General features: G+C 40.7%; 1 protein-coding gene across 7 annotated transcripts in view; it reads right to left on the bottom strand.

Annotated features, from left to right (window-relative positions):
• Positions 1 to 14,603: 14,603 nt before the first annotated feature.
• The window catches only part of LOC131370006 (NACHT, LRR and PYD domains-containing protein 12-like), a 378,843-nt gene continuing 366,030 nt past the window's right edge, over positions 14,604 to 27,416 (bottom strand). For 4 of the 7 annotated variants that reach the window (XM_058416998.1, XM_058416999.1, XM_058416996.1 and 1 more), the window contains one exon: positions 14,607 to 16,436. In XM_058416998.1, the coding sequence (XP_058272981.1) occupies positions 16,427 to 16,436 (10 nt within the window). In that variant the 3' untranslated portion in view covers positions 14,607 to 16,426. Of the gene's footprint in view, positions 16,437 to 27,416 lie in introns of all 7 variants that reach the window. The other 3 variants (XM_058417001.1, XM_058417002.1, XM_058417000.1) reach the window with 3 other exon arrangements.

The raw sequence follows: 27,416 nt of genomic DNA, 5'->3' as shown, positions 1-27,416 counted from the left end.
CCAAAAACATGTGGGTCTACACCTCTTACCAGCCTATGTACGATGAATTGCAAAAGATGAATAAAAAGATTAAATTTGTCAAAGGGCTTCATATTCTTTCAAAGATGAAAGCCTGTTTCCTCACGACTTAAACCATTTGATCATTCTGGACGACGTCATCTTGAAACATGAGCGTCATGATGCTGACAGAACGTGTTTCAGCGAGGTAAGCACAACCGTACCATCAGCCTGAACTGTAATTATCTGGTAATGTTTAAAAACCCTAGGGATAAACTACAGGTGAGCGTATTAGCCCATCAGATCTTTCCCTCACAAAACGGTTATTTCCTGGAAAGCCTCGAAGATGCTATGAGAGATCCTCACGGCTATTTAATCGTCGACCTCGACCTATTTAATCGATTTCTTTTACCTTTGCTCTCGACCGTCATACCTCTGATCAGGAATCTTATCGGAGGACTCTCTAGTAGACAGTAAAAAAAAAAAAAAGACTGAAGAAAGCTCAGAAAATGTTTCTCATCTCTCCCCGTCGATTAAACGGTATGACACGACCTACGGTCAGAGAAACGTCCGAAGACGATTTGGACGGTAAAATGAGGGAGGTATTAAATGAACAAGGGTTGAGTTCTTATGAAAAAATAAAAAAATACGTCGCTTTGCTGCGGAGATGTTTGACGTTGCTGAAGCAGGATCAATGAGACGAGCGTAGGGTTACTCTGACGTTACGGGGGAGAAACGTGGATGGAGAGGAGGAGGAGAGGAGGCAGAGGAGGAGGAGGGGGATGCAGGGCCCCCCGCTGGGTGCGCTTCTCCGCCTCAAAGCGCGCGCGTGACCGACAGGGCTGATTTCGACCGTACGGGGGATGAGGTTTTGAAAAGCCTGCCTCCTCAGGATTGCAAGAACGCTGGATACATCGTCTAGAAATTAAAGGAGAGCGGCGGGGGTTGGAATTCGAAGGGGGAATTTGTTTATAAAGGTGAGACAGCGAAAGGGTCTCATATGATCGATTTATTCAAACATCTTTCTCTCTCCTATAAGAAAAAAAAATCACCCCCTCCCACCGGTTGGTCGCAACTTTTGAATACTCTATCGGAACTGAACGTCCCTTTATCTTCGGTGAATAACCCGCATGCTCGCGATCAATACCACTCCCTGAAGGAGGGATTAAAAACACATCGCGAAAGGACCTCAGAGAAGAAGAATCCGTCGTCATCCCCGCCTTGGATCACACCCTCGGAGCCTCGCGCTTCTAAGAAGCTCAGGAGCAGAAAACGAATCGTTCTGTCCCCTCGGTGGATTGAGTATTTACAATAATAATAGACAGAGAAAATTATTTCATAAATAAAGATGTTTATTAGACGAATCATTATGCGTACGGTCTTTCATTTTCACAACCTGTTTTCATAATTCGATAAAGAAAAACAACGCTGCCCCCCTCTTTTATTTTTAACCCCACATTTTTTCACAAAATCACGCACCATAATATCATTTTTTATAACATCCTCGTCGTACAGAGACAATACTTGTTTGAAAGATAAGCCTCTGGCTCAGTGGTAAAGATAATAGATGCAGTGCTGACCGCATACAGTAGACAGTCGATGTTGCAATTGTCCCCTGTGATACTTGATGTTTTCGAAGCGTTTTTCCAAAAACTCCAGGATTCCAGAATTCAGGAGATGATCTGTAAGAGTCGAAAAAGGTAGCTTCCCCATCTTTTTCCAGGGTTAAAGCCAGCCAGTGTTCCCCGGGCATGTGAGAAGGATGCGTGTTGACCACGAAATACGTGGGGCGTGTGAAGGAAGCGCTCAGAGAGGGTAAGTGGTCGGAAGCCCACACGCCGCAAAACACTTTTCCTGGAAGACGATGTAAAAGACTCTCTAACTGAAGATTATCCATGATTTCTTAACGTTTTAATAATAATCCACCAGCACTTGCCTTTTAGCATCTATTTCTAGAATAGAATCGTAACAAGCGTAGCTGATAAGAGTGGTCGTGTTCGGTAGAGGCACTCTGAATTTCATCTCCAGTCTCAAATTACCGTTAGATACGACTGACAACACGTCGTTGTCGTCGGCGGGGTTGAGATTAAAAGTGAACAGAGCGTAGCCGGCGTTAAAATCCTCGCGGTTAATACACAGAGGTAAATCTTTAAGATGTCTCCCGGTAGACATGAACATGTTGTAAAACTCTCTGACGGTTTGCCGGTACAGAGTATGTTTTCACGATGACGCGCGAGAGGGGGTAGAGAGCGTTGACTTTCATCAGGTCCGCGGCGTGCCCCAGCCGCACGGCGGGGGCTACGGTTGTTTTTTTTTCACAAAAAGAGATGCTCCCAGCATGTTCAGTCGCAATCCGGAGTCACGCACTCCCATGAGACAGAACGCGTTGCTGGCGCCTGTCAGTTTGACTCTCAGGTCGATCGAGTTCAATAAAAGCCTCTCGCAGAAAAATATGTCAGCATGAAGAGGCCCGAACAGGTGTACTTCTCTCAAGATTCAAGATTCAAGATTCAAGATTCAAGAAGCTTTTATTGTCAGTTCAACCACATACAGCTGGCGCAGTACATAGTGAAATGAAATAACGTTTCTCCAGGACCTGGTGCTACATAAACATACAACAAGTTCAATACAAAAACAACAAACAACACCACAGAGCTAGGACAGAAGTTTGTCTTAGCCACGTAAAGTGCACAGTGTGCAGCTAGGTGCAAACAGAGCATAGACAAGACAGTGCAAAAAAGACAATAAATACAATAAAGACAACACAAAAGAACACAGGACACTTAGCGCTGAAAGGAAATAAAAGAACGTGTACTGGAATGTAAGTGAAATAAAATAGATAAAGTGAAATGATGTAGAAAAAAAAAGTATTGTGCAAAAATATTGTGCAAAAATACACAGCAGCGGTTGAGGTAGTGCAAATAGAATAAACATAAATATAACTATAGCAGCGGATGACAGGTAGAGGTAGTGCAGTAAGTAATGAACAGTATAAATTATGTGTGTGTGTGCGTCCACACAGTCAAGAGAGAGTGTGTGTATCTGTGTGTGAGAGAGACAGAGAGTTAGTATACAGTTCTCGAATTGCTCGTGAAATCGGCTCTCCTGTTTAATCCTTTGTTCGGGCCATTAACGACCGTTATAGAATCGACCGATCCAGACGTGTCTTTGTAGAATAGACCCGCCGTGAATTGGCTTTCGAGCGTATCGTGTGAAAAGTTGAGCAGAGTCTTGATCATGGCTCGATAGGGATGCGTGGCACTCGATTGTGATATTAAACGATCCCCTAGAATGACGTTGCATTGACTGAATATCGTATTCAGAGGGTAATCGATAAGCCCTACGGCTGCGCCATCGGCCAGGTCCGTTGGTGATTTTCACACGGCGATGCAGCAGGGTGTCGTTCAGATCCAAATACTTTTCCCCGTCTCCGGGGATGAAAAACTCGATGGGTCCCGTGTCGGTGATGGCTGACACGGGGGAGATTTCGTTGTAAATTTTATCTTCGATCGAAAGCTGAGTCATAGGCGCTGAAAATAGATCCAGCTCGTGCAGCATGCACTAGGGTGATTTGTGATGCAAGAGAACCATTTGTTTTGATTTCGTCGGTTAAAATATATCGGAGCTCCGGGAGGGTTTCCTCTTCGCGCGAGCACTTCTGGCGACTGTTTTCTTCTTCTTACTGGATGAGCGTTTATTAGAACTTGACGAGAGATGCTCCCCCGGAGGTCGTTTCCTCACCCTTCATGACAAAACCACGATGCCCCCCGACCCCTCTTGTTTTTTTTTTCCCCCATGACTCTACCGAACGCGTCCGTAGCAATACGGGCGGCTGCCGTTTTTAAGATGGGGTTTAGCTATTTCGAAACCTTTTTTCATCAGAGAAGATATGAAACGAAACAGTTTTGAGAATATTGACCCGATGCCATGGCCGTACATTACGGGGGCCCCGTAAAAATTCCTCCTAAATCTCCTCCGGCCTGATTCTCGTAGTAACGGACGAATCTGTGAGGGTCCTCCATCACTAGTACCCGACACGTGAGTCTGACCGCCCGCTTGAAAATCGAATTTCCTCAGGTAATTGTTGTATGACAGGTAAATATCAGAGTTGATTTTTCTAAACGATGCATCCATCTCCGTTTTGAACTGTCCCAGGTTAGCGAAAAACCCCGTCGGGAATTTGTGACGACGCACCTCGCTCTTCGCCCCCGGCGTTTCGGCTTTAAACTTATATTCATAATAGGCATGTTTTTCAGGAACGGTATACCACGTATGAGGATAGGTAATCTCTGTCATGGCGACCTCCCATTCACCTTCCAGATCGATATGCTGGGCTAGGTCCACGCGGTAACTGGAGATTTTGTTATATTTAAAAACATCGAGGCTGGCATTGGACGGCAGGGTGATGTAAAAATCTCCTTGCTTCGGCCCGTACATGACTGCGAAATGATGAACCCTCGCGGGCGAGGCCTGTTTTTTATATTTTTTTTAAATCGCTTTCTCTGATCCAGCTGTTGAATTTCTCGGGCCAATTTTTCCACGGTACAAAGACCCTCTTTTCACCCCCGACCGTACATTTCTTCAGAATCTCCTCCACGTGGTAGACTTTGTCGCGGCCCATTTTTACTTTTTGCATCTCGGCCTCGTAGAAGGTGCCTCAGACGGGTTCTCCGTCGTAATCTTTCAGTCTGTACACCGGAGGGTCACGAGGGAGACGCTCGGACACGGAAAAAATCTCGTCTGTAGAACTCTGTTCGTATTTTTTATCAAACACCCCTCTTAATTTCGATATCCTGACGAGATCCCCAATCTCGAAACCCATCTTTAATCTAGCCTTCCGGAGCGGCGGCTTACCGTACAGGTTCCTAAACACAAGCTCGACGTTCTCCTGGGTCACCTGCTCCGGCGCCATTTTAATGCTGCTGTGATGAGCTTTATTGTTGCTTTTCACCAAGTCCTGCAACACTTCGATGTATCGCAGTGTGTTGTTAGCTGTGAAAATTCTCCACATTCTACCTTTTAAAGTAAGATTAAATCTTTCGACCACCGAAGCTTTGAGATCGCTGGATGTGGAAAAATGCACGATGTTGTGTTTTTTCATCGAATCCTCGAAAGCCTTGTTAAAAAATTCTTTTCCCGCATCGGTCTGTAACTTTACAGGGGTCTGACTTTCAGAGAAAACAGATTCTAGAGCCTTTACCACCTCCGAGGATGTTTTTCTTTTGAGAGCTCTGACGTATGCTTTCTTGGAAAATACATCTATAACCGTTAATAAATAATTGTACCCGTCGTTATAACTCAATAAAGCCTGCATATCACACAGGTCGGCTTGAAATTGGTTCAAGGGATGCGGGGCAAAACCCTTTCCACAGATGGCCGCTTCCCTTTTTCATCTCGCACGGCCCTTCATAATCTTTCTACCCCGCCGAAGCTACCGGGTTCAGCCGGATCGTAATACGTTTCTTTCATCGAACGTTTCTCGGCCATGGCTGAACCCAAAATGAGGTGTGGATTGAGATTCTTTTATTCAAATTCTTTTTATACACACGCGGGGGGGTGAGATTCGATTCAATTTATTTTGTATATCTCCTTTTACAACATACATTGTAAGGGGACAATGAAAATTAATAATAAAAATAACTAATTAACTAGAAATAAGAACAAATTATTAAATTCAATAATTAGATTATTTTACCCCTAACGAAAAAAACACCCTAGGATGGAATAAGGAAGAAACGGAGAAAGGGGAGACTCTATTCAACTTTTTTTTTTTTTTAATACACACAGAGAGAGGGGAGACTCTCTATTCACCGTTTATTTTTTTAATACACACACACACACATTATTCATGGTTTATCATAAACAAAATTTGAACCAGGATCGAATGATCCAGAGTACCACATATTGCGACGTGTAGTTTTTTTAATTCATCCAAAATGTTTACAGGGTGACTCATTCGCACGAGTACGCTCATAACATCGACAAACAGAGTATAAAACGTTATAAGATGCCACGCTCGGACGTTGTCTTTCGTCAGTCCGTTTAAGATTTTTATAAAGCGACCCGATAAATCGGATTTGCTCAAGATAGTGGCGTTGTGTACCAAGACGTTCCACGGTGTCCGAGTCGAGCTGTTGCGTACTTTTTCCTGCATGTTTTCCAGTCTCTCAAAGTCAGCATCGCCGGGAAAACTCTTTGAAAAGACTCTGTTCTCGATAGAGCATCTCATGAGTTCTATCAGCCGAGAGATGTCCGTCGTCTCAGGTTTGATCACAGGTTTTCTCCAGTAATGTCCCATTTTCAAAAACTATATACATATACGTGTCAGCAATAAAATCAAACTACATGCGTATATAATAGGTAGCAGCACTGAATATATAAATAGTATAGAATAAAATCAAACTACATGCATATATAATAGATAGCAGCACTGAATATATAAATAATATAGAATAAAATCAAACTACATGCATATCGACAAAAACATATAAGAGATAGAGGGATAACACACTGAATAAAATCAAGTTAACGGAGATACCGGCAATCGATGATTAGCTTTTCAAAACGTTCCATTCTCTCCTCGTCAGGCGTGATATCATCGTACATTCGGTAGATGCGGTCGAAGATCGATCCGCCTGATTTATAGCCCAGCAAAACAGTCTCCGACACCGTGCTAATGTCCTCGCTCCCGTACGGATCACAAAATCCGTAGCTGTTCATATATTTCTCAACGGCTCTGATGAATAGAGGGTTCCACAGCCTCCACACCAGACCGTGAAAGCAGGTCTGAAAGACGTCATCCGGTGGATCAAGCAAACATGTGTGCTGTCTCTGGCTAGGATGTCTGATCCGACAGCCGTTGCATTTCTCTTCGGCATACAACGTCAGAGTCCTGTTGAGTAAATGAAGCACAACCGATTCCAGACATTTGAAAAACTCGATCCTCTGCAACCAGTGTGAGAGCGGGGCATTGGGGTCATCCAATACGCAGGACGTATTCTCGGTGGAAGGACCATTCTGAACCTCCATCCCCGCAGGATCCTCGTCGGCGTGCCCGGAGACGACGACGCCCTCCTCATGCCCCGAGATGGTGGATTCCTCGGAGCGAGGGGGTGAAAGCTGTTGCGAGGACTGAGGGGTCGCGGGAGGGGTTGGTGGAACGGCGTAACTGTCCTCCGGAGATGAAGGAGGATCGAACATCTCTTCCTCTATATCTTCTAACACCTTCGGTATGAGCCGGGTAGGCCTGATTCTCTTAAGCACGCACTTGCAGCCAGGGTCCATTTTTCTCTTTCTATCTCTCTTTCGCTCTTCTCCTCTCTCGTTCAAGTCCTTCTCGGGACCGTCTCGCCACAGTTCAACTGATAAAGCTGCAATTCCCCTATTTCGTATCTAAACACATAACCCCATCGGCCCCCGGAATCCAAAGACCATTCCTCACACAACAGAACGATGGCGGTGCCTGAGTACGACGAAGACACGCGCTGCTTTTCCACGGATCCTCTTTGCCAGAATCTTGAAAAATCGATATAAGGGTCTCGTTGATAATAGAACTCCTGTGATACGCCATTAATCCTCTTTTTGCATATATCCGTTTACGTTTCACAAATAAAAAAATAAAGGTTATTAATAAAATGTTTAAAATCACACCACAAGTTCAAGACATGGCCGCATGAAACGCATGAAAGCACTGTCCGAAAATTTTCGGCCTCGCATCCCCGCGGCCGGTCTTGCGCACTGTCCGAATACTTTCGGCCTCGCATTCCCGCGGCAGGCCTCGCGCACTGTCCAAAAACTTTTGCACACACCCTGAAGCAAGCAAACGGAACCCTGGTGCGCGTGAACAGATATTCAAAAAATTGGGAGGGGGAATCGGGGCGGGATATCCGGAAAATAGAAGAATCTCACTGGTCCCAAGGGGGCGGGACTTCCTGTCACAATGCATTCTGATTGGATGAAAGGGGGCGGGACTTCTTGTCACAATGCGTTCTGATTGGACTAACTCTCACCTAGAACTGTCAAAATACACTTTGATGAAAGGTGGTTAGTACTACTCCTGTCAGTAGTACTGAATGATGGACTGTGTGTAAGACCTAAGATGTGCAATACTGATAGACCCAAAAGATCTGGTGTTCAAAAGGTGCTTCAACAAAATATTAGTTTGGGGTTTGTACATTTATACAACTAGCTTATTTATTTATTTGTTTTTTTCCCCCATCATGTTTTCACATTTTGTTTCCAAATGTCTTTTTAAGAAAGCTGGCTTCAATCATACCACACACTTGGAATGGGTCTCCCTATGCATGGAAATTCATATTAGATTAGAGGATCCTCAAATAACTTTTCTGTCCATTTGAAGTGATTATATGGAGTTGTAAAGATAAAGTTATTTTTAGCTATGAAGAATGGTTCAGCTTGCTTACAGTAATTTATGTTTCTCATATGCTAAGAGCTTCTTTTTTGGGTGGACTCAACGGTTTGCTAATATTCCTGAGCATCAGCTGTCCGGTCTGAATCTATCAATCATCTCATCAACCATGGACTTTATTTATGACCAGATTACTCCTATAAAATGTATTGATCATAAAGAAAAACACTGTGGAGATGTATGAAGGTCCATGTCCATTCACTAACAGGAAATGGGTGTGGTTAAAAATTGTATTGCAGACAGACACTAGAGGACCTCAGAGATATTTTGGCTTCATTGTTGAATCTCTGTACAATGTCTTCTAATCTAAGTCACTGGATGTGTCAGGGTATCATTTGCTAATTCCCTACACTCTGTTTCCAGACTCCTGATAAAGAACACAAGAGAGTTAAAAGACAGATTTCTTCATTTGAGTGTTGGACAGTTGATGTAAGGATGTGTGATTAATGTGAGGACAAATCTGTATACACAAACAAAATCATTTCTCAACTACTGCTCAACATCTGGATTGAGTTCAGCCTCAGATATTACTGAGTAACTCTTTTTTCTGGAAATCTGTGCTGATTGGATGAACTGTGATGAACCATTAGCAAAAGCATTCTTCAAACCAGCAGGTAATGTGTGATGATTCTCACCTGATGGATGGTTTGTGTTTTCAGAGACTCCATAACCCTTTAGAGAGTGAGACAGAAGGCGAAACTGCTGAGCAGAGCTTGCAAGACACACACATGCCAAGATTCAAGATTCAAAGAACTTTATTAATCCCAGAGGGAAATTCCTTTGCCATGTTACAGTTGCTCTAATGAAAATAAAAATACAAGAGAAAAAGAAAGAAATATAAAAGAAGCATGAACTTGATCCTGATGGAGTAAAAGCTGCTAGTGTGGCTCATGAAGATGATCTCCACAATCTGGAGGCCTTCCTGGAGCTTTTTGAGCTGGATTGGTTACAGTGACACTGACTTGAGTCCCTGGATGAAGCTGTGAGGCTGGAGGAAGATTACATGGTGACAATCACTGTTCCAGGCAGCTTCATTTCCTTCACTCTATTCCTCTTTCCTACTCCACCCCTGGTCCCAGCTCTCCAGAAACAAGGTACTGGGGAGCTCCCATGGTCTATGTTCCCACTGAACCCAGTTCCTTCCCCATTTTCTTTCCCCCTTCACCTCTTATCTCCCCGAAATCCCTCTCTCTACACAGGTGGAACTGCTCCCACCAGGTTTAGGTCCAAGCCTCTGGCAGGTTTGCAGGAGCAGTGGGAAAGCCAGACATTTCCAGTTGTAAAAGGAATTTTCTGATGTCTTTGCATCTATACTGTCACATCAACCTCATAGAACACCACACTGAGACTCCTCCAGGTGTTGTACTCAGCAGTCTATACTAGCTACCTGAACACAAACCAAGAGAGTTTGAGAGGAAAAATCTCTAAATGCTCAATATATTTTTTTTTATAAATCTTTATAATTATCACTTCAATTCGATGCATTTTGATACATGTAAGAGCTTGTATTGCACACAGAAGTGTTTAACTTTATTTCATTTTAATTGTGCAGTCTGAATTGAAGTGGTTGGATGTGAGCTGTGAAATTAGCACTGTGTGAATACTGAAATTTACTTCACTGTAACATACATTCTATAGGATATAATTTCATATTTAGTAAATGAACACCAATAAATCATGTAGGATTTTCTATAAGATCAACTACTCTAGCTTTTAATAGATTCCCTCATGTCAAAATAACAACACAATCAAACTCGATGGCATCAAATTAGCGCCATAAGTATCTACACGTAAAAAACAATAAAAAACACGAATCACAGAATAGAAAACACAATTTAAAAACTCAGTATGTGGACACAAAGGGATCTATCAATTTTTGGAAGAACTTACTTAACTAAAATGGAGAGTCTAGATGCATTTATCCTGCATCTTCTTTACCTATTTCTACAAAAGCTAAAACAATTAACCATAGTTGCAAGCAACGATGATCGGGCCCAAGCAACGGCGCCATCGCCGTCCAGCGCACCAGACACAGTGAGTACAGTGGGCACATGCATTTAAAGGGGAAATACCAAAAGGACAAAAGTGACAATTTGGGTCTAATAAAAGTGATCACAGCAATGTCCACTGATGTCAAAAGGGACAATGACTCTCGCTCTAAACTATATTTATATATAGTTTATATACTGTATATATGATATTATTAATAATATGATAATATTATAAACATCATACTATTTTTCCTTTCCTACATGTATTGTATATACATTTTTTGGTTGACTCTGTATATATAAATTATGAACATAAAGCCATATTTAGACAGAAAATAAAGGGGAAAGAGCTCCATCTAGTGGACACCGTCTAGTACTGCAGGAGTCAGGCCAAAACCATGTCTATTCAATGGACTGATAAATGTAAAAATTTGTTGTGAGCCGTTTGAGCATCACAAAATCATGAAACTAAGCAAACTTACTCACAACCAGTTGTTCTTTCTATGTAAAATATTTTGAAACATTAGGACTTTCCACTGTTAAGATATAAGAACATTAATTTTCTTCTATTATGTCCTTATTTAAATCCTCACCATAGCAACATCATTCACAATATCACAAATTCCTTCACAGTTTCACATCAGCCCTGTCTTGACATTATTTTGACTGATTTTCAACCAAATCAGGTGAAAGTAAGAGACAAAACATTATATTTCTAAAAGTGACACACTTCCTGCTGCCAGTTGGTGGCGCTATGACTGAGACTCACAGTTGTCATATTTGTGTGATCAGCTTTCTACTCTTAACATAATCGTAAGGTTTCATGTAGATCACTTAATGTACACAGAAGTTATTATCTACTTCCTGTTTCGTTTTATTCGCCATAAGTTTAAGGGCTGCTGTCGGAACCCAGAGCCTCCCTCCAGGCCTCCCTCCAGAAAAAGCAACCGGTTTTATTTAGAAAAAATATCACCAAAACTGGCACTCAAATACACAGATTCATGAATCAATGCAGTCAAGTACACCCCCCTTCACAAATCCCCCAGTATATATACCCTTTAGCCCAGCTGCCTAACCTTGCTGGATTCTATTTTTCTGTGGATTGTTTTGACGTTCACCCATTATTCCCCCTGAAAAACAGCCCCACCTTTCTGTGGCCTTCATACACTCTATGGGTCACAAGTTATAATATTGACACATATTGGTTGTTGATCTATCTAAACTTCTATTAAACCTTATTTAGCCCAAAAACATTTGTTTCATTATACCATTACACCTTTAATTCAACATTCACCCACATGTTCCATGTATTTGATTGTTGTTGTTCCTGTGTAGTTCATGGTGACTGGCTGACATTTATTAGAATTCTGAGGACTTTACCACTATTTTTATTATCACATTTGCATTTACACCATTTTATGTAATCCCACTATTTAGGGCACGAACGCCATCCTTAATTTACATCAGGTTACCTAAGTAATACTGCTAATAAGGTAAAGGTAAAGGGGGCAAACTAGCTCTAGGTGTAGTTTAGTTTGGTTTACGTTGAGTTTGTTTATTGTTTATTTATTTAGGCTAGGAGTAGTCAGTTTACCTTAATTTAATTAAATTTAAATTCCTAAATCCTCTCTATTAAAGTCTATGATTTTCCATTACTCGGTGTGTTATGTCCCTATGTTTACATTAACATCCGCCACTGCAATAACATTTTGCTGACGCTTCAATAACATCTTCTCCAAACCCCCTCCTGTCTCGGTGCCTATTGTTTTGTGCTTACTTATGCCACAAGTAAGCTACTTTTTATTTGCATAAGATGATAAGACATGATTGTAACGACTTGTCGGAGACAGAGCGGAGACAGGGCGAGGGCTCCCTCTGGTGTTCTGGATCTGGGTGTGATGTTACAATGATATAACACCTGTACATTATATAAGGGTAGTTTTAACTTTAATTTTTCTAAAATAAACACTCAAGTCAGAATTGGATCAAATAAGACTGTTATGGTGTTCTCGCCCTTAAGCCCAAGGATTCTGAACTTCGTCAACATGTTTTTTCGGTCTCAGTGGAGCCAACACCGTGATATGGTACAATGTGCTAGCCTATGCCCTTGTGATGTTTACGCCAAAGCCAGAAAGTTCAAGAATAATAACCCACTAACGATGATTCAGCCAGCTTTGCTCATCTCTATTTTTGTGATTTTATTTATTTTTTGTCCTATAACTTCTACCTCTATGTTTGTGCTAATTTTATCTATTTATCATAAGCTTACCTGTTGACTAATGATTATGGCAGGTGCTTAATAGTGAAAGAATTATTAGATGACCAAGTAATCAAATAATTATGATTATTATCAAATAATCAATAAATTAGAGACGCTAATTAGATAGGCAACATGTCAGTGATTAACAATGAGAGTAAGTACTGATTACCAAAATGAAAACCATCATATGATTAAACATGACTGATTGAATCTAATGATTAACGAATTTATCCTTAATCATTATCTATGATTAAATGATTTATCTAGTCTCTTTGTTCATGTCCTAATGATTAAACCTGACTCGGATCTATCTTAAGGATTAAAAGAAAGTATTCAGAGTTATTATTAAAATTAGAATTAGAATTAGCATTAACCTCCCTTACTGATTAAAATCAACCGTACTTAATGATTAGGTATAAAACAAGTATAAGTTTCAGAAATTTCCCACACTGCTCACGGCTGAACCGTTTGAGATATCAAAAATCCCTTCACAATTTTGCATTATCAATGTCTTGAGATCATATTAGCCTGGGTTTGGTGGCGGTTGTATCAATGTCTTGAGATCATATTAGCCTGGGTTTGGTGGAGGTTGTATCAGTGTCTTGAGATCATATTAGCCTGGGTTTGGTGGAGGTTGTATCAGTGTCTTGAGATCATATTAGCCTGGGTTTGGTGGCGGTTGTATCAGTGTCTTGAGCTCATATTAGCCTGGGTTTAGTGGCGGTTGTATCTGTGTCTTGAGATCATATTAGCCTGGGTTTGGTGGAGGTTGTATCAGTGTCTTGAGATCATATTAGTCTGGGTTTGGTGGCGGTTGTATCAGTGTCTTGAGCTCATATTAGCCTGGGTTTAGTGGCGGTTGTATCTGTGTCTTGAGATCATATTAGCCTGGGTTTGGTGGCGGTTGTATCAGTGTCTTGAGCTCATATTAGCCTGGGTTTAGTGGCGGTTGTATCTGTGTCTTGAGATCATATTAGCCTGGGTTTGGTGGCGGTTGTATCAGTGTCTTGAGATCATATTAGCCTGGGTTTGGTGGCGGTTGTATCAATGTCTTGAGATCATATTAGCTTGGGTTTGGTGGCAGTTGTATCAATTCCCTAGGAGGAGTATTTCAAATTCCATTGGGTGCGTTTTGCAGATAACTGGCTTCCTGTGGATTAGTCTTAATGATATACAATGTGAAAGTTGTTCAGATCAATGAGATCTAAGTGTGTACCGGGTTGTACATGGACATGTGTAAGTGTGTATCAGCTATGCAGCAAGATATTCCAGGGGGCGCTGTGAGGGGTGTGTGCCACGCCCAGGGTCAAGCCACAGTGACCTCCTAATGGCCGCAGATTCCAACCTGTCTGCTGATTTTCATGAGTTTTTGAGCATGTTAAGACCCCCAAAAGTGCAAAGTTGAGTTCAAATTGTAGCTCAAGAACATTTTGTATGTGTAAATAATTGCCCTCACATCACCATCATTGTTGTACTTTTGCCCTGGGACCTTATTTTTTGTCACTTATTTATTATTTATTTATTTTGCATGCTAACAATCATGTCAGTACAGTACTGTGAAAATGGTGAACTGAATTTTTTAGACTGTATTCTGAGCTCTACTTTTTATTTTCAGTAAACAAAGGTTGAGTAATTTACTTTTTATGTTCAGTTTACATTCACTTCTGGTACAAATCTAATTAAAGGATCTGACAAAGAGCAAGACTCTGCACTGACCAGAACAGCAATGGAAAGAAACAAAGGAAACAAGTGAAATGTGAAACAAATCACCAGAAACAGGACAAGAAGGTAAACAACAAGGATGACAACAAAAGGCAGGATATAATAATGTAAACAATATATACACACAAGAAAGGGAATTTATTAACACAGATATAAAAAACACAATAAATTCTTGCTGCATAAAGTATTTTGTGAATATATCGTACTGTGCAAAATCTTTAGACAGGTATAAAGAAATGGTGTAAAGTAAAAATGCTTTCTAAAATATTTATTTTAATTGATTATTTTTTATTAATTTACAAAATGCTAAATGAGAGCACAGAAGAACAATCAAAATCAAATCAATATTTGGTGTGATTATTGAAGTCAGTTTCATGTCACAGGTCATACACCATGGCAAGATTGAGCACAGGAACAAGACACAAGGAATCAGCAAGGTCTCTCCCAGGCACAGATTTCAGAGCAGACTGGGGTTTCAGGATGTGCTGTTCAAGATATTTTGAAGAAGCACAAAGAAACGAGTGATGTTGAAGACTGCAGACGCAAGAGATTTGGTCGGGATTAATGGTGTCCTCCATGCTGTGAAATCCAGGCAGATACTTATCCATCATGCAACACCATCAGGGAGGAGTCTGATTGGCCCCTAATTTATTCTGCAGCAGGACAATGACCCCAAACATACAGCCAATGTTATAAAGAACTATCTCCAGCATAGAGAAGAACATGGAGTCCTGGAAGTGATGGTTTGTCCCCCACAGAGTCCTGATCTCAACATCTGTCAGGAACAGCTGGACAGTTCCCTGCCAGGCCCAGAGAGGGCGCTGGCAGGTGAACCTTGGAAGCCTGCTTCTTTGTGTGTCTTTTGTTACGCCCTTCCTATTGTTCCTATCCTGATTGTCACCTGTATCCCATTAGCCCTAATGTCTACCCCTATAAATAGGGATCCTTGTGTTTGTGTCATTGTCCATGATTGTTATCTGTACCGTGGTTTCTGTTGGGGTTTTGTTGGTTAAGTTCCATGTCCAAGCTAAGGTCTAGGTTTTGTTTTCGTTTTGTTTTGTTTAGTTATCCACGCCATGTCTAGTGTTACGTTTGTTTCCCTATGTCGCGTCTTAAATGTAATAAAAGCAGTGCTTCGCTGAATCCTGCGCATGGGTCTCATTACACCGTGTGCTGGCGTGCGCACACACACCACGGGCGTCTGGGGTCGAGCCCCGCATAGGGCGGGGGTCCCAGACGTTACAACATTATCCAGTCTGTCTGAGATTACATGAAGAGACATAAGGATTTGAAGCAGCCTACATCCACAGAAGATCTGTGATTAGTTCTCCAAGATGTTTGGAATAACCTACCTGCCGAGTTCCTTCAAAAAACTGTGTGCAAGTCTACCAAGAAGAAAGGATTTTTTAGATTCATTACAACACGGACAGGTCAGATTGGTAGTTGATAGTTTTTTGGTAGTTTAATGTAGACATGTAAATGATTCCACTACTGACATGACTAAAACAGATGAAAGAGGGAAGCAGGTAAAAAGACAGATTGATACACAACAGAAAGAAGGAGTTTGTGCTCATATTCACTCATTCCCAGGAAAAGTCTCCTCATAAAGTTGCAGTCTAAAATTACTGAGATAAACATAACCAAGTTATGCCCAGTTATGGTCAATTCTGAAATCCAGCACTGGGTACAATGTGGACTGATCCAGACTGAGTTGTTTCATCTCAGTGAGGTTGGGTTATGATGACAACCCTGCATGCTGGAGTGATTTATTTTTATTTATTAAAAAAAACATGTTTCTCTTCACAAATAACTTCTCTAACAATATATTGTGTTATTAATGCATTTATCTTTGAAGATTTATATTTATATAGTTTATATATTTTGGAGAACAAAAATTATTTTACTACAAAATGTTAGAATTTTAATTTTACAAAACAAAAGACTGAACGAAATGACTGATGTGTTTCTAAACATCTTCTCTATTCCCCAACATGCAGGAACACTGGAGTCTTCATCACACACAGATATTCATTCCATCCTGAATATAAAAGAAAAAGATGTGAATTAATCAGCACAAAGTGGACTGTGGTACTTCATGATCAACAGCATGTAATCATCTCTGCTCCAAGAGAAACATTATCATCTCCTGTTTATAATGAATCCTTCAACATTTCTTCATTCTTACTAACATCTGTGTTCTAACTTTTAACCAGAACAAATGAGAACTTCCACAAGTTCTAACAGGATAATGAGCAGATATTTACCCATCACATCACTGCTCTTATCCAATCACAGGAACACTACTGTGTCATTTAGCTCTTGTTCTACATTTATATTTAAGTGCAGACTTTAAGAAGAAGCTGAGGTGAATTTTACAGGAATGACAGAAGACACAATGTTCATTAACAATCACTCTCATGCATTTTGTAGACTCTGTCTGAATCCCTGTTTTCTGCCACCACATGAATTTTAAATCAACAAACTTTACTGAACACAAAACAGCATTAAAGACAATTGTTAGAAAAATTCACATTAAATACAGTGGTACCTCGGTCCTCGACCACCCCTCTGTTAGAATTTTTGGTATTCTGTTCTAATTTTCGAGTCAGTTTGACCTTGGTGACCATCAGGAACAGTGGTTCTTGTTTCATACAGAATTGCAACAAATATCAACATTTCTAACAAAATTCAAACGAATGTTTGTAACGTCTCGTCAGACATAGGAGTATTAGAATCCATTCGCAGATAATATAAAGGGCCGAAGGCTAAGATCTTGGTCGAGGACACGGAGAAACAGGGTCAAAACCAGAAAGCAACGTAGAATATCAAAACCAAAACACTAATCCAGAAATCGAAGTCAGAAGTAAACGAGCAGGGTCATACACGAGGAAACTAGATAGAGACTTAATCAAGGCTTGGCTAGTAACGCTAAGGAAACAATGCTTCGCAATGTGACTGAGATAGCGTGCTGCTTATATACGTCACTGGACCGGAAGTGGGCAGAAACGGTTAACATTCGGGCGATGGCTCCCTCTGGTGTTCAGGCCTCGTGACAATGTTAATGTGAACTGTATTTTTGACACAAATTTTCAGTTTTGGAAAATATTTTTCTGTGTTCGACCTGATCTGAAAAGAGCTATTCTGACCGCACACGCTTTCCATACAGCGTACCCTGGTGTAGAAAGTAGAGATGAAGCAGTTTATGTGGGTCATCTGTTCTGAAAGCATCATCTGTAAGTGCTTGTGTTATAAACCCCACGCTATCTTTTGTGGTATAATTTCAGTAGTCATGTCTCCGAAAAACGGGAAATCAGGCATCAGTGTTTCCAAGAGGAAAGTTGTGAGATCAACCATCGAGTTGAAACAGATTAATTCATTTTACATTATTTCCTATGGGGAAAAATAATTCAGTTTTTGACCAAATCAGTATTTGACCAGACTTTTGGAATGAATTAAGGTCAAACACCGAGGTACCACTGTAGAATATAGTGACATTTTCTAAAGCAGGTTTTATTTCCTAACCTGGTCATTGAAACTAATGATAATGAGGTTGAACTTTTATTAAAAAGGCATTACTCACATCAGAGTCTCTAGTTTGTAATGTTCATCATCCTTTAGAGCAGAGAGCAGCTTCTTTCCTGAGTCTCCTAGTTTATTATCAGACAGATTCAGTACTCTCAGGTGTGAGGGGTTTGATCTCAGAGCTGAAGTCAGAGCAGCACAGCCTTCATCTGAGATACCACACTTATACAACCTGTAGAGAGACACAATGACACAGTCTTCATCAACAGATTTTTATCTTGGTTTAAGACTTCCTTTAAAGATGATGTGTTTGTAAATGATTTTATTATTCAGAATGACATGAGGATTTAATATCACCTGTTTATTCTAATGAACAATGTCATTAAAATGATCACCCTGAGTGTTAGATTTAGTTTCTCTCATCTGTTGTGTGTGATATTAAACTATCAGCAGCTGAAGCTGAACAGAGGACAGTAGACTGACCTTTAATCACTTCACACAAAGCCTCTTCATAACACTCAAATAAAAAGAAGCAAGCTCTTTCATGGTTTTATTATAGTGGAAATCATTTAAAATTCTAGATTACACCAGATTAAAAGATACTACTTCTAAATTATAATTTAGAATTATTAATATTAATATTTAATTTTATTTTTTCTAGCATCAAAAAGTGCCATTTTATCTTGAAAAAAATAAAGATTTCCAGTCAGAATGTTTCATAACATCGAATAGACTCTTTAAAACAATAAACACAGGTTTTAGTTTATTACAGTGCAGAAAGTAGAAGTACAGTTTCTCTCTGAAAACAACATGGACATCCATGTCTAACACTGTAAACTGTTAGTGATATCAGATTGAACTCACAGCCATCTTTACTCTTTTTCCTTCAGCACACATGACTCCCACCCAGACCCCCTGTACATGATGATATCACATCAATACACAACATCTAACACCAGGGTTTATAACTGAAACAAATGCATTAACTACAACTGCACCATGAACAAGTCTCCACTGTACGTCTCCCACTTTCTTAGATAAAGGTGACTTATATAAGGCTCTTCACTCCAGTGTCACATTCTCCCCCAAATGGAGGACACTACATCAGGGTGTCCAGGCCTAGACCTTTAAAGCCCTGCAAAGTAGCACAGACTACACATTTCCAGAGTCCACTGGGCCAGAGAGATCAGTTCATCTCTGTACAAATTGTACTTGAAAGGCTGCTGATCTGCTCTGTACATGTATAAGACAATGTCCTCTTTCTTTTTTGGGTAAATGCACAGCACTTTCTGGAATCTACTGCAATTTCTCCCAAAACAAAGCAACTAAATTGAATTATATTTAATCAACTACCTCAAGAAATATCTGTATACACATTCCACCTCCTAAAAACACTCACAGATATTTAAAACCCTCCCCGATCGATGAACTTTTAACCATTAACTTTCAGTACACTAACATCACTGTACAAAACCTTTATCATGGAAACAAACTCAGGACTAAACCCAAATGCTATGAACACATTCCATAAATAGTTGTGCTCGAATCTGTCAAAAACCTTTTCTATGTCTACTGACACTAGACCAAAATCCAGCTTAAGTCTCTTACTGATATCCAAAATATCACTGATAACAGAAATATCAAAAATACATCTTCCTGGCACACAATCTGTCTGATCAGGATAGAGGACTTGTTCTAAGACTCAATCTGTTGTCCAAAACCTTGGAGAGCAATTTATAATCTCTGCATAACAAACTCACCATTATCCAATTTTTAATATAATTTAGACCAGTATTCCATTGGCTAAGCTTTCATTAAATACCTCTAATAGAGTAAGAAAAAGATAAACCAAAAAGTTTACAGATGATAAACCAAATCACAAGTGACCATCACAAGTTATTTTTCACTCTCTCTTCATCACACTCTCTTTGGAAGTTCACTACTGACCAATCAGTGTTGTGTTTTCAAGCACGATTTGAAATACAGCGTCACAGAAGTTCATGGCTTCATGTGAACAGCACAGCAGCAGCAGATCCCCGTATTAAAGCATACAGTCATTCAGTCACTCCAAAGAAAAAGAAGACATTGTGAAACTTCTATAAAGATACTAAACAAACCTTACAAAGTCCATCTAACAACCAGGAACTAAGTGTAGCCTGTTAGCTGCAGGCCTACCTACAGTCACGTAACCTGGATAGTGAGGGGGATCCATTAAAATGGAGGAAAGAACAACAAAAGATCTACCCAAGGACCTAAAAACAGGCAAAGAGCTACAAGTTCCCCTTCAGAGAGGGTTTTTAGTACTGTTGGAATATTGGTGCTCACTTGTGGTCCTCCCTAAAGCTGGATCATGTTGATAGACTTGTGTTTCTAACCAAAAACCTTGGCAATACATATGCAGGTATTGTGTAGGTGTTGTGCGTTCACCACTGAACCATTCTGTTTTCCACAGTGAAGTCTTATTATAATTTAATTTTGTTATTAAATGTTAGTGTGTAAAACAGGCCTACTTTTATTTTAAACAGAATTTAACATGTTCTGATTTTTAAATTCAGAGAACTCTTGTATTTCTGTTTTATTGTTCTGGCTATAAAAAATGCATAAGTGAAAATAACTGAAATAAAAAAGATGATATCTGACTCTTGATTATCATTTTAACCTTCATGCAGCCCAACTGCCCACTAATGGAGGGTGATGAGCTGACCAGAGCCTCTTGTTTAATTTTAGTTTCCAGGTTCATTTTCTATTACATAATTTCAGACACATTGCAGTCACATCAGAGTCTGTGAAAAATCATCAGTGTGCAGAAAAAGAAACAATCTTCCTCCTCAGGACATTGATGATGAAGCTAAAACTTCTGCTTCATTCTCACTATTAGAGAATGTGTCTTACTGAGGAGCAGGTCATGTGACTCTCAGAGAGACGATCTTACCTCAGTGTCTTCAGTTTACAGTGAGGATTCTCCAGTACAGCAGAGAGACTCTTCACTCCTGAGTCTCCTAGATTATTATCAGACAGATTCAGGTATCTCAGGTGTGAGGGGTTTGATCTCAGAGCTGAAGTCAGAGCAGCACAGCCTTCATCTGAGATACCACACTCACTCAACCTGTAGAGAGACACAATGACACAGTCTTCATCAACAGATTTTTATTATATAAGGTATAATTAACACTGTGCAATACAGAAAAGAAAAGTAAATAAAAGAATAGAAAAAAAATCAAAACTCAAAAGCCAGCAGAAGTTAAAAACTTTCAAAAGAAATTATATGACTGTAAAAAGTGACCACTGAGCTGAAAGAGGTTTGTTCATTTACTAGTTGTTTATGTAGCATGTACACACACACACACACACACACACCTAATAGAAAATCACATAATAAAATGAGAGATATTTGTATTGCTGTGTTTTATGGGGTTTTTATTATTGAAGTTTATATAAAAATCAACTTACAAATAAAACAATAGAGAGACAGAACCCCAGACACTTCAGCCAAATGCTCACATTCAACACTCATTCAGTTCATGGAGAGAGAGAGAGAGAGAGAGAGAGAGAGAGAGAGAGAGAGAGAGAGACAGAGAGACAGAGACACAGAGAGAGACAGAGAGAGAGAGAGAGAGACTTTTTCTTCTTTTTTTTTTTTACTTTTTACAGTCCTTTATTTACATAAGTCACATTGTACATAGATCATGGTGACTCAATAAATAAACGAATAAATAAATAAATATTAAAACCAGTTCAATAAATTAGGTTAGGTATAGCAGTGGATAGTTAAAAAAATGAGGATTAGTTTAGCTCTGGTGCAAATCATAGCTCTCCTCCTTCAACAGCGCACAGAGCTTTCTCAAAACACCACACCATCTCAAACATCAACAAGTCATTCATACTCTTATAAAAATTAAAATCAATTAAAATTCTTGATTTAACCAGTCTGGAGAAAATTCTTTTAGCATCACAGTCTGTGTTTTGTGCCATCTTGTTTTTTCTGCTCAGGTATATTGCCATCAACTTCAGATATTCAACTTCGGATAAACAACTTCTGATAATCTCTAAACTTAAACCAATTCTCTCTTTTAAAGACCTGGAGATTGTCATCCATGCTTTTATATTTTCACACATTGACTACTGCAATTCGTTGTATTTTGGTTTATCGCAGCGTCAGTTATCTCGTCTTCAATTAGTGCAGAACTCTGCAGCTAGGCTCCTGACTCACACAAGGAAAAGGGAGAGTATTACCCCAGTTCTTTTTATGTTACATTGGTTGCCCATCAAATTTAGAATTGAATTTAAGGTCTTGTTAATGGTTTTTAAAGCACTGCATGGTATTGCACCAAAATATATTTCCAATCTTTTAATACCCTATCAAAATTCAAGAAACACAAGATCATCTAACCAGATGATTCTTCATGTTCCTAAAACAAGACTAAGATCAAAGGGTGATAAGGCCTTTTCGGTGGCTGCTCCACGCTTATGGAACCCTCTTCCTATGCACATTAAATCTGCTCCTTCTGTAGATGCTTTTGAGTCAAGCTTGAAATCTTATCTTTTTAGTGTGGCTTTTAATACTGGCTAGAGTGTTTAGGTTTATATTGTCCTTGTGATTGTTTATTATTTTATTGTTGTTTATTCTTTTTCCTTCAATGTTGCCTGGAAAGCACTTTGGTCAACAGTTGTTGTTTTAAATGTGCTATAGAAATAAAGTTTGTATTGTATTTTATTGTATTTTAGCTTGACCAAAGATAAAATTAATCAGTTGGCATTTGAACCTGTGTCTCCTGACATACTTAAAACCAAGAATAAAACACTGAACAGTAAAATCAACATTAAAAGACCTTAAAATGCTCTTTAAAAAACAAACAATGATTGCAACCTGGAGCAGTGAATAAAAGCATGGAAAACTGTTTCTCTCTGTGAACAAAAAGGACAGTCATGTGCAACATCATGGTTTAAAACAGAAATAAAAGAGTTATTGAGATAATACCAGGTAAAATCGGCATGGTCGGCAGCTTTTTTGGTTAATGGTGGTTTATAAAGTGCCCTCCATTCTGGTTTAATATCAGCATTAAAACCCAGAACACTTCTCCATGGGGTGTCTATCCTTCCACTCAGCTTCTTCTTGTTTAAAACCTTAACACAGGCCCTGTAGAGCAGCTTCCCCGACACTGATCTGAAGTTCATCTCTGCTTTACCCCGGCACACCAGGAGCGGACCTTCAGACCCGTCAAGGTCAGGAGCGATGTCCAGCTGGGGAAAAGGTCCCTTGTCTGCAGGGTTGGTCTCGGTAATCTGGTAGTCCATCAGCTGAACATACTCCTCTGATCTTAGGGTGGTCCTCCAGCGATGTAGGAGCTGATTGACAATGCGCAGGGACCTTAGTCCCAAACGCGCTGCCAGATTCTCTGCCCATGACAGGTCCGTCCCCGCGATGTTCACCAGGTCCCGGAGTGTCACGAGCCTTGAGGAGATGATTACTCCGGACAATGCAGGGGCGGTCACACCGGAGATGTCCAGACACCCGCCCTGAATCAGGGGCTCCTCCAGCAGCCAGTGTAGTGTTCTATAGCCCTTGTTTTGTTTTCTAAAACAGTTCCAGATTTTAAAAAGTCCACGGTAAAAACTCGGTAATCCAGAAATGTCCAGCGTTTTGGTGTCCATTAAAAACAAAGTTCGGTCTAACCCCAGTTCTTCAACCTTGTGTAAAAGTCCATGGGCTGCTGCTCTCCATATTAAGTCTTTGGGACCAGTGAGGAGTCTCTGGAGGAACTGGAGGCAGAAAGCTGCAGTTCTGCTGGCTAACTGGATCAGCCCCTGCCCCCCCTTCCTCTTAGGGCAGGTCAAGAGGAATCTGAGGAATCCAGTGTAGACCGTCCCAAAAGAAGTCCACCCGCAGGGCCTGGATGTTTGCCAGCAGGTTCGGCGGTGGATCCACGCATGTCAGCTTGTGCCAGAGGGACAACGCAGCGAGGTTGTTGATGACCAGTGTTCTCCCCCTGTAGGATATCCTTGGGATCAGCCACTTCCACCAGCTCAGTCTGCCTTTTACATGCTCTACAGTGCCTTCCCAGTTTTTATTTAGAAACTCATTATTCCCCAGGTACACACCTAAGTATTTAAAACCACCTTTTTTCCACATTAGACCCCCTGGTAGTAAAGCCTGCTCTCCTCACCACTCCCCAACTAAAATTACTTCACTTTTGGTCCAGTTAACTTTTGCAGAAGATAAAACCTGAAAGTCATTTAAATGTCAGTTAAAACATTCACGTCTTTCTGTGAGTCTATCATTACTACCAGGTCATCTGCATATGCTGACAAACAGATAGAGGTGTTGGTGTATGGAATGTTAAAACCAGAAAGATGACTTCTCAATCTGTTTAAAAGAGGTTCAATTGCTAATGTGTAAAGCATGCCTGACAAAGCACAGCCTTGCCTGATACCTCTCAACACTTCAGCACATAAACCACCATTAACCTTCACTACACTCTCAATTTCACAGTACAACAACTTGATCATGGCTATAAAACCTGGGTTGAACCCAAAGGTTTCCAGCACCTTCCACAAATATTCATGTTCAACCCGGTCTTTTCCTGATCTAGAAAAATCAGACCAGTCTTCAAGCCCAATAGTCTGGAGACGTCCAAAATGTCATGAATTAAATATACATTGTCAAATATAGACCTATCCTGCCCTATTACTGCCCAGGAAGCCTTGTAGAATTCAACAGGGAGACCATCTATACCTGGCGCCCGTCCGTTCTCCATGCCTTGAAGGGCTTTGTGGAGCTCTGCCAGTGTCAATTCTCCATCCAGTTCCCTGGCCTCTTGATCAGAGAGCATCGGCAGGTCTATCAGAAAGCTCTCTTCCACCACTTGTGCCTCTGACCTCTAACTGCTGTACAGCTTCGAGTAGAAGCTTACTGTCTGCTTGCGAATTTCAGTGGGCTCAGATAAGAGACCCCCTGATTCTGTTTGCACAGCATGTATGAATCTTTTCTGTCCATTCTTTTGCTCTAAACTGAAGAAGAACTTAGAAGGAGCATTCATCTTGGTCACATGTGTGAAGCGTGAGCGGACCAGTGCCCCCTGTGCTGTGATGTCTAATAGGTCATTCATTTTAGCTTTTTTTTTTTACTTTTGAGGGCTTCAATATGCCCTTGATTTCCAGTGGCCTCCAAATGCTGGAGTTCCACTATCTCCAGAGCTTTCATATATGTCTTTCAATAATGTCTCTTGTGACGTTGAGAGTGTACTGCTGACAGAATACTTTGATCTGTGTTTTGGTAAAATCCCACCACTCTTGTAAAGAGTTAAAAGCTGCCTTCTCAGATTTAAAACAATTAAATATATAAATAAAAGACTCTCTAAAATTAGCATCTTCTAAAAGTGCAGTGTTAAAGTGCCAGTAGGCACTCTTAGGCTTTACATTCTTTTTACTGATGGTACACTGTACCATACTGTGGTCTGAGATACCTACTGGAACAATAAAACACTTTGTAAAAAACATTAGCTGATGCTTAAAACAATAACAACGGTCTAAACTCGCCAGGGAGAGTGTGTTTGTGGAGTGGGCCCATGTGTACTGTCTCTGTTTTTTATTTAGGTTTCTCCATACATCACTTAGCTCATGGGCCTTAGTCATCTCCCACAGGCGTTTACGGGAAGCCATGTGAGGTTCTGTGTGGTTCCGATGTAGCATCTTCAGGTCAGATCACTTGCTCATGGAGTCAGCTGCATCCTTCTCAAAACTCAATTAACTATTACACAGCTAACAACTGAGCTATCACTGCTTATAGTTGTTTCATTATACCTCAACCGACATGCTGTAACTCATGAGAGCCAGGCTCCGGGATGTCTGATGGCTCTGGATAACGCCTGACCCCCCAACAAGACTGGAGACAAAGGAGGAATTCTACCACCATGAATGTTGGAGTTCTGCAGACCATCAGTACTGATAGCCCAGCCTCACACCCCTGGGACTCACCATCAACTTGTGACCTTAACATACAAATCACCCTGCGCCCAGCAGTTTTACGGCCATTAAAAGTCAACAAGAATTCCCTAATCTAAACCGCCGGGGTACCATGGAGCCTGGATGCAGCAGCAGCGGAAGGCACGTGCCTTGCCCCAGCTGAGGACCTCTCCCCCTCCGCTGCCACCCGTCTTCGAGATCTCGACTCGCAACCGCTTCGCTCCTCTCCGCGAGGCAGCACGCGATGCGATGATCATCGGAGACTCCATCGTCCGGCATGTCTGTGCTACCGCGGCTAAAGGTAAGATGCGCACTCGTTGTTTTCCTGGTGCTCGTGTTGTTGATGTCGCTGCACAGGTACCGGTGATACTCACCAAGAACATCGGAGCTGTGGTCCTCCATGCTGGCACAAACAACATCAGCCTGAGGCAGATGGAGATACTGAAGAAGGACTTCAGGAACCTGGTGGAGAAGGTTCGCACCACATCGCCCTCGACGAGGATCATCGTGTCAGGACCACTTCCCATGTTCCAGCGAGGAATTGAAAGGTTTAGTAGACTTTTCGCATTTAATGAATGGTTACAGTCTTAGTGTCAAGAACAGAATATACCATTTGTTGATAATTGGAATGTTTTCTGGGAGCGTCCTAGGCTCCACCATTACGATGGCCTTCACCCAAGCAGAGCTGGAGCAGCAGTCCTCTCGGACAACATCTCCAGGACACTGCGCACCATCTGACTGGTAAGTCATTCCTCAGATTATATCTATAATAGCTACTGTTCAAATCACCAGAGTAATACAAGCTCACACATAGCTCGTCATATAGAAACTGTGTCTGTCCCCCGATTAGTGAGATTAAAAGATAAATTCGTTAATAACTCTCGAAATAATCTAATCACAATTAATCCTGAAAAAGACCAAATAGGTAAAGAAAAACAATTTCTTAAGTTTGGGCTTCTGAACATTAGATCCCTTGCACAGAAAGCACTTATTATTAATGAAATGATCTCAGATTACAGTTTCGATGCACTCTGTCTTACTGAAACCTGGCTTAGACCAAATGAATACATTGGCCTAAATGAGTCAACTCCGTCAGGATATTCATATAAGCATGAGCCCCGTCAGACAGGTCGTGGTGGTGGTGTTGCAACGATCTATAATAATTCTCTTACCATTACTCAGAAAACAGGACCCAGGTTTAACTCTTTAAGTGCTTGTCCTTAATGTTGCACTCTCAGACTGGCATAAAAAATCCCTACTATCTCTTGCCCTGGCCACCGTGTATAGACCCCCGGGGCCCTACGGTGTTTTTCTTAATGAGTTTTCACATTTACTCTCAGATCTTCTGATCAGTTTTGACAAAGTGTTAATCGTAGGAGACTTTGACATTCATGTAGATGATGCTAACGATGCGTTAGGACTCGCATTTATAGATTTACTAAATTCCTTTGGGGTTAAACAAAACATTAATAGACCAACCCATTGTTTTAATCATATACTAGACTTAGTTATATCACATGGGACTGATGTTTCT

This window comes from Hemibagrus wyckioides, linkage group LG19 (genome assembly GCF_019097595.1).
Source record: "Hemibagrus wyckioides isolate EC202008001 linkage group LG19, SWU_Hwy_1.0, whole genome shotgun sequence".
In the NCBI taxonomy this organism is placed as follows: Eukaryota; Metazoa; Chordata; class Actinopteri; order Siluriformes; family Bagridae; genus Hemibagrus; species Hemibagrus wyckioides.
Note: the sequence above shows the minus strand (reverse complement) of the source record. Positions and strands in the feature narration are given on the sequence as shown.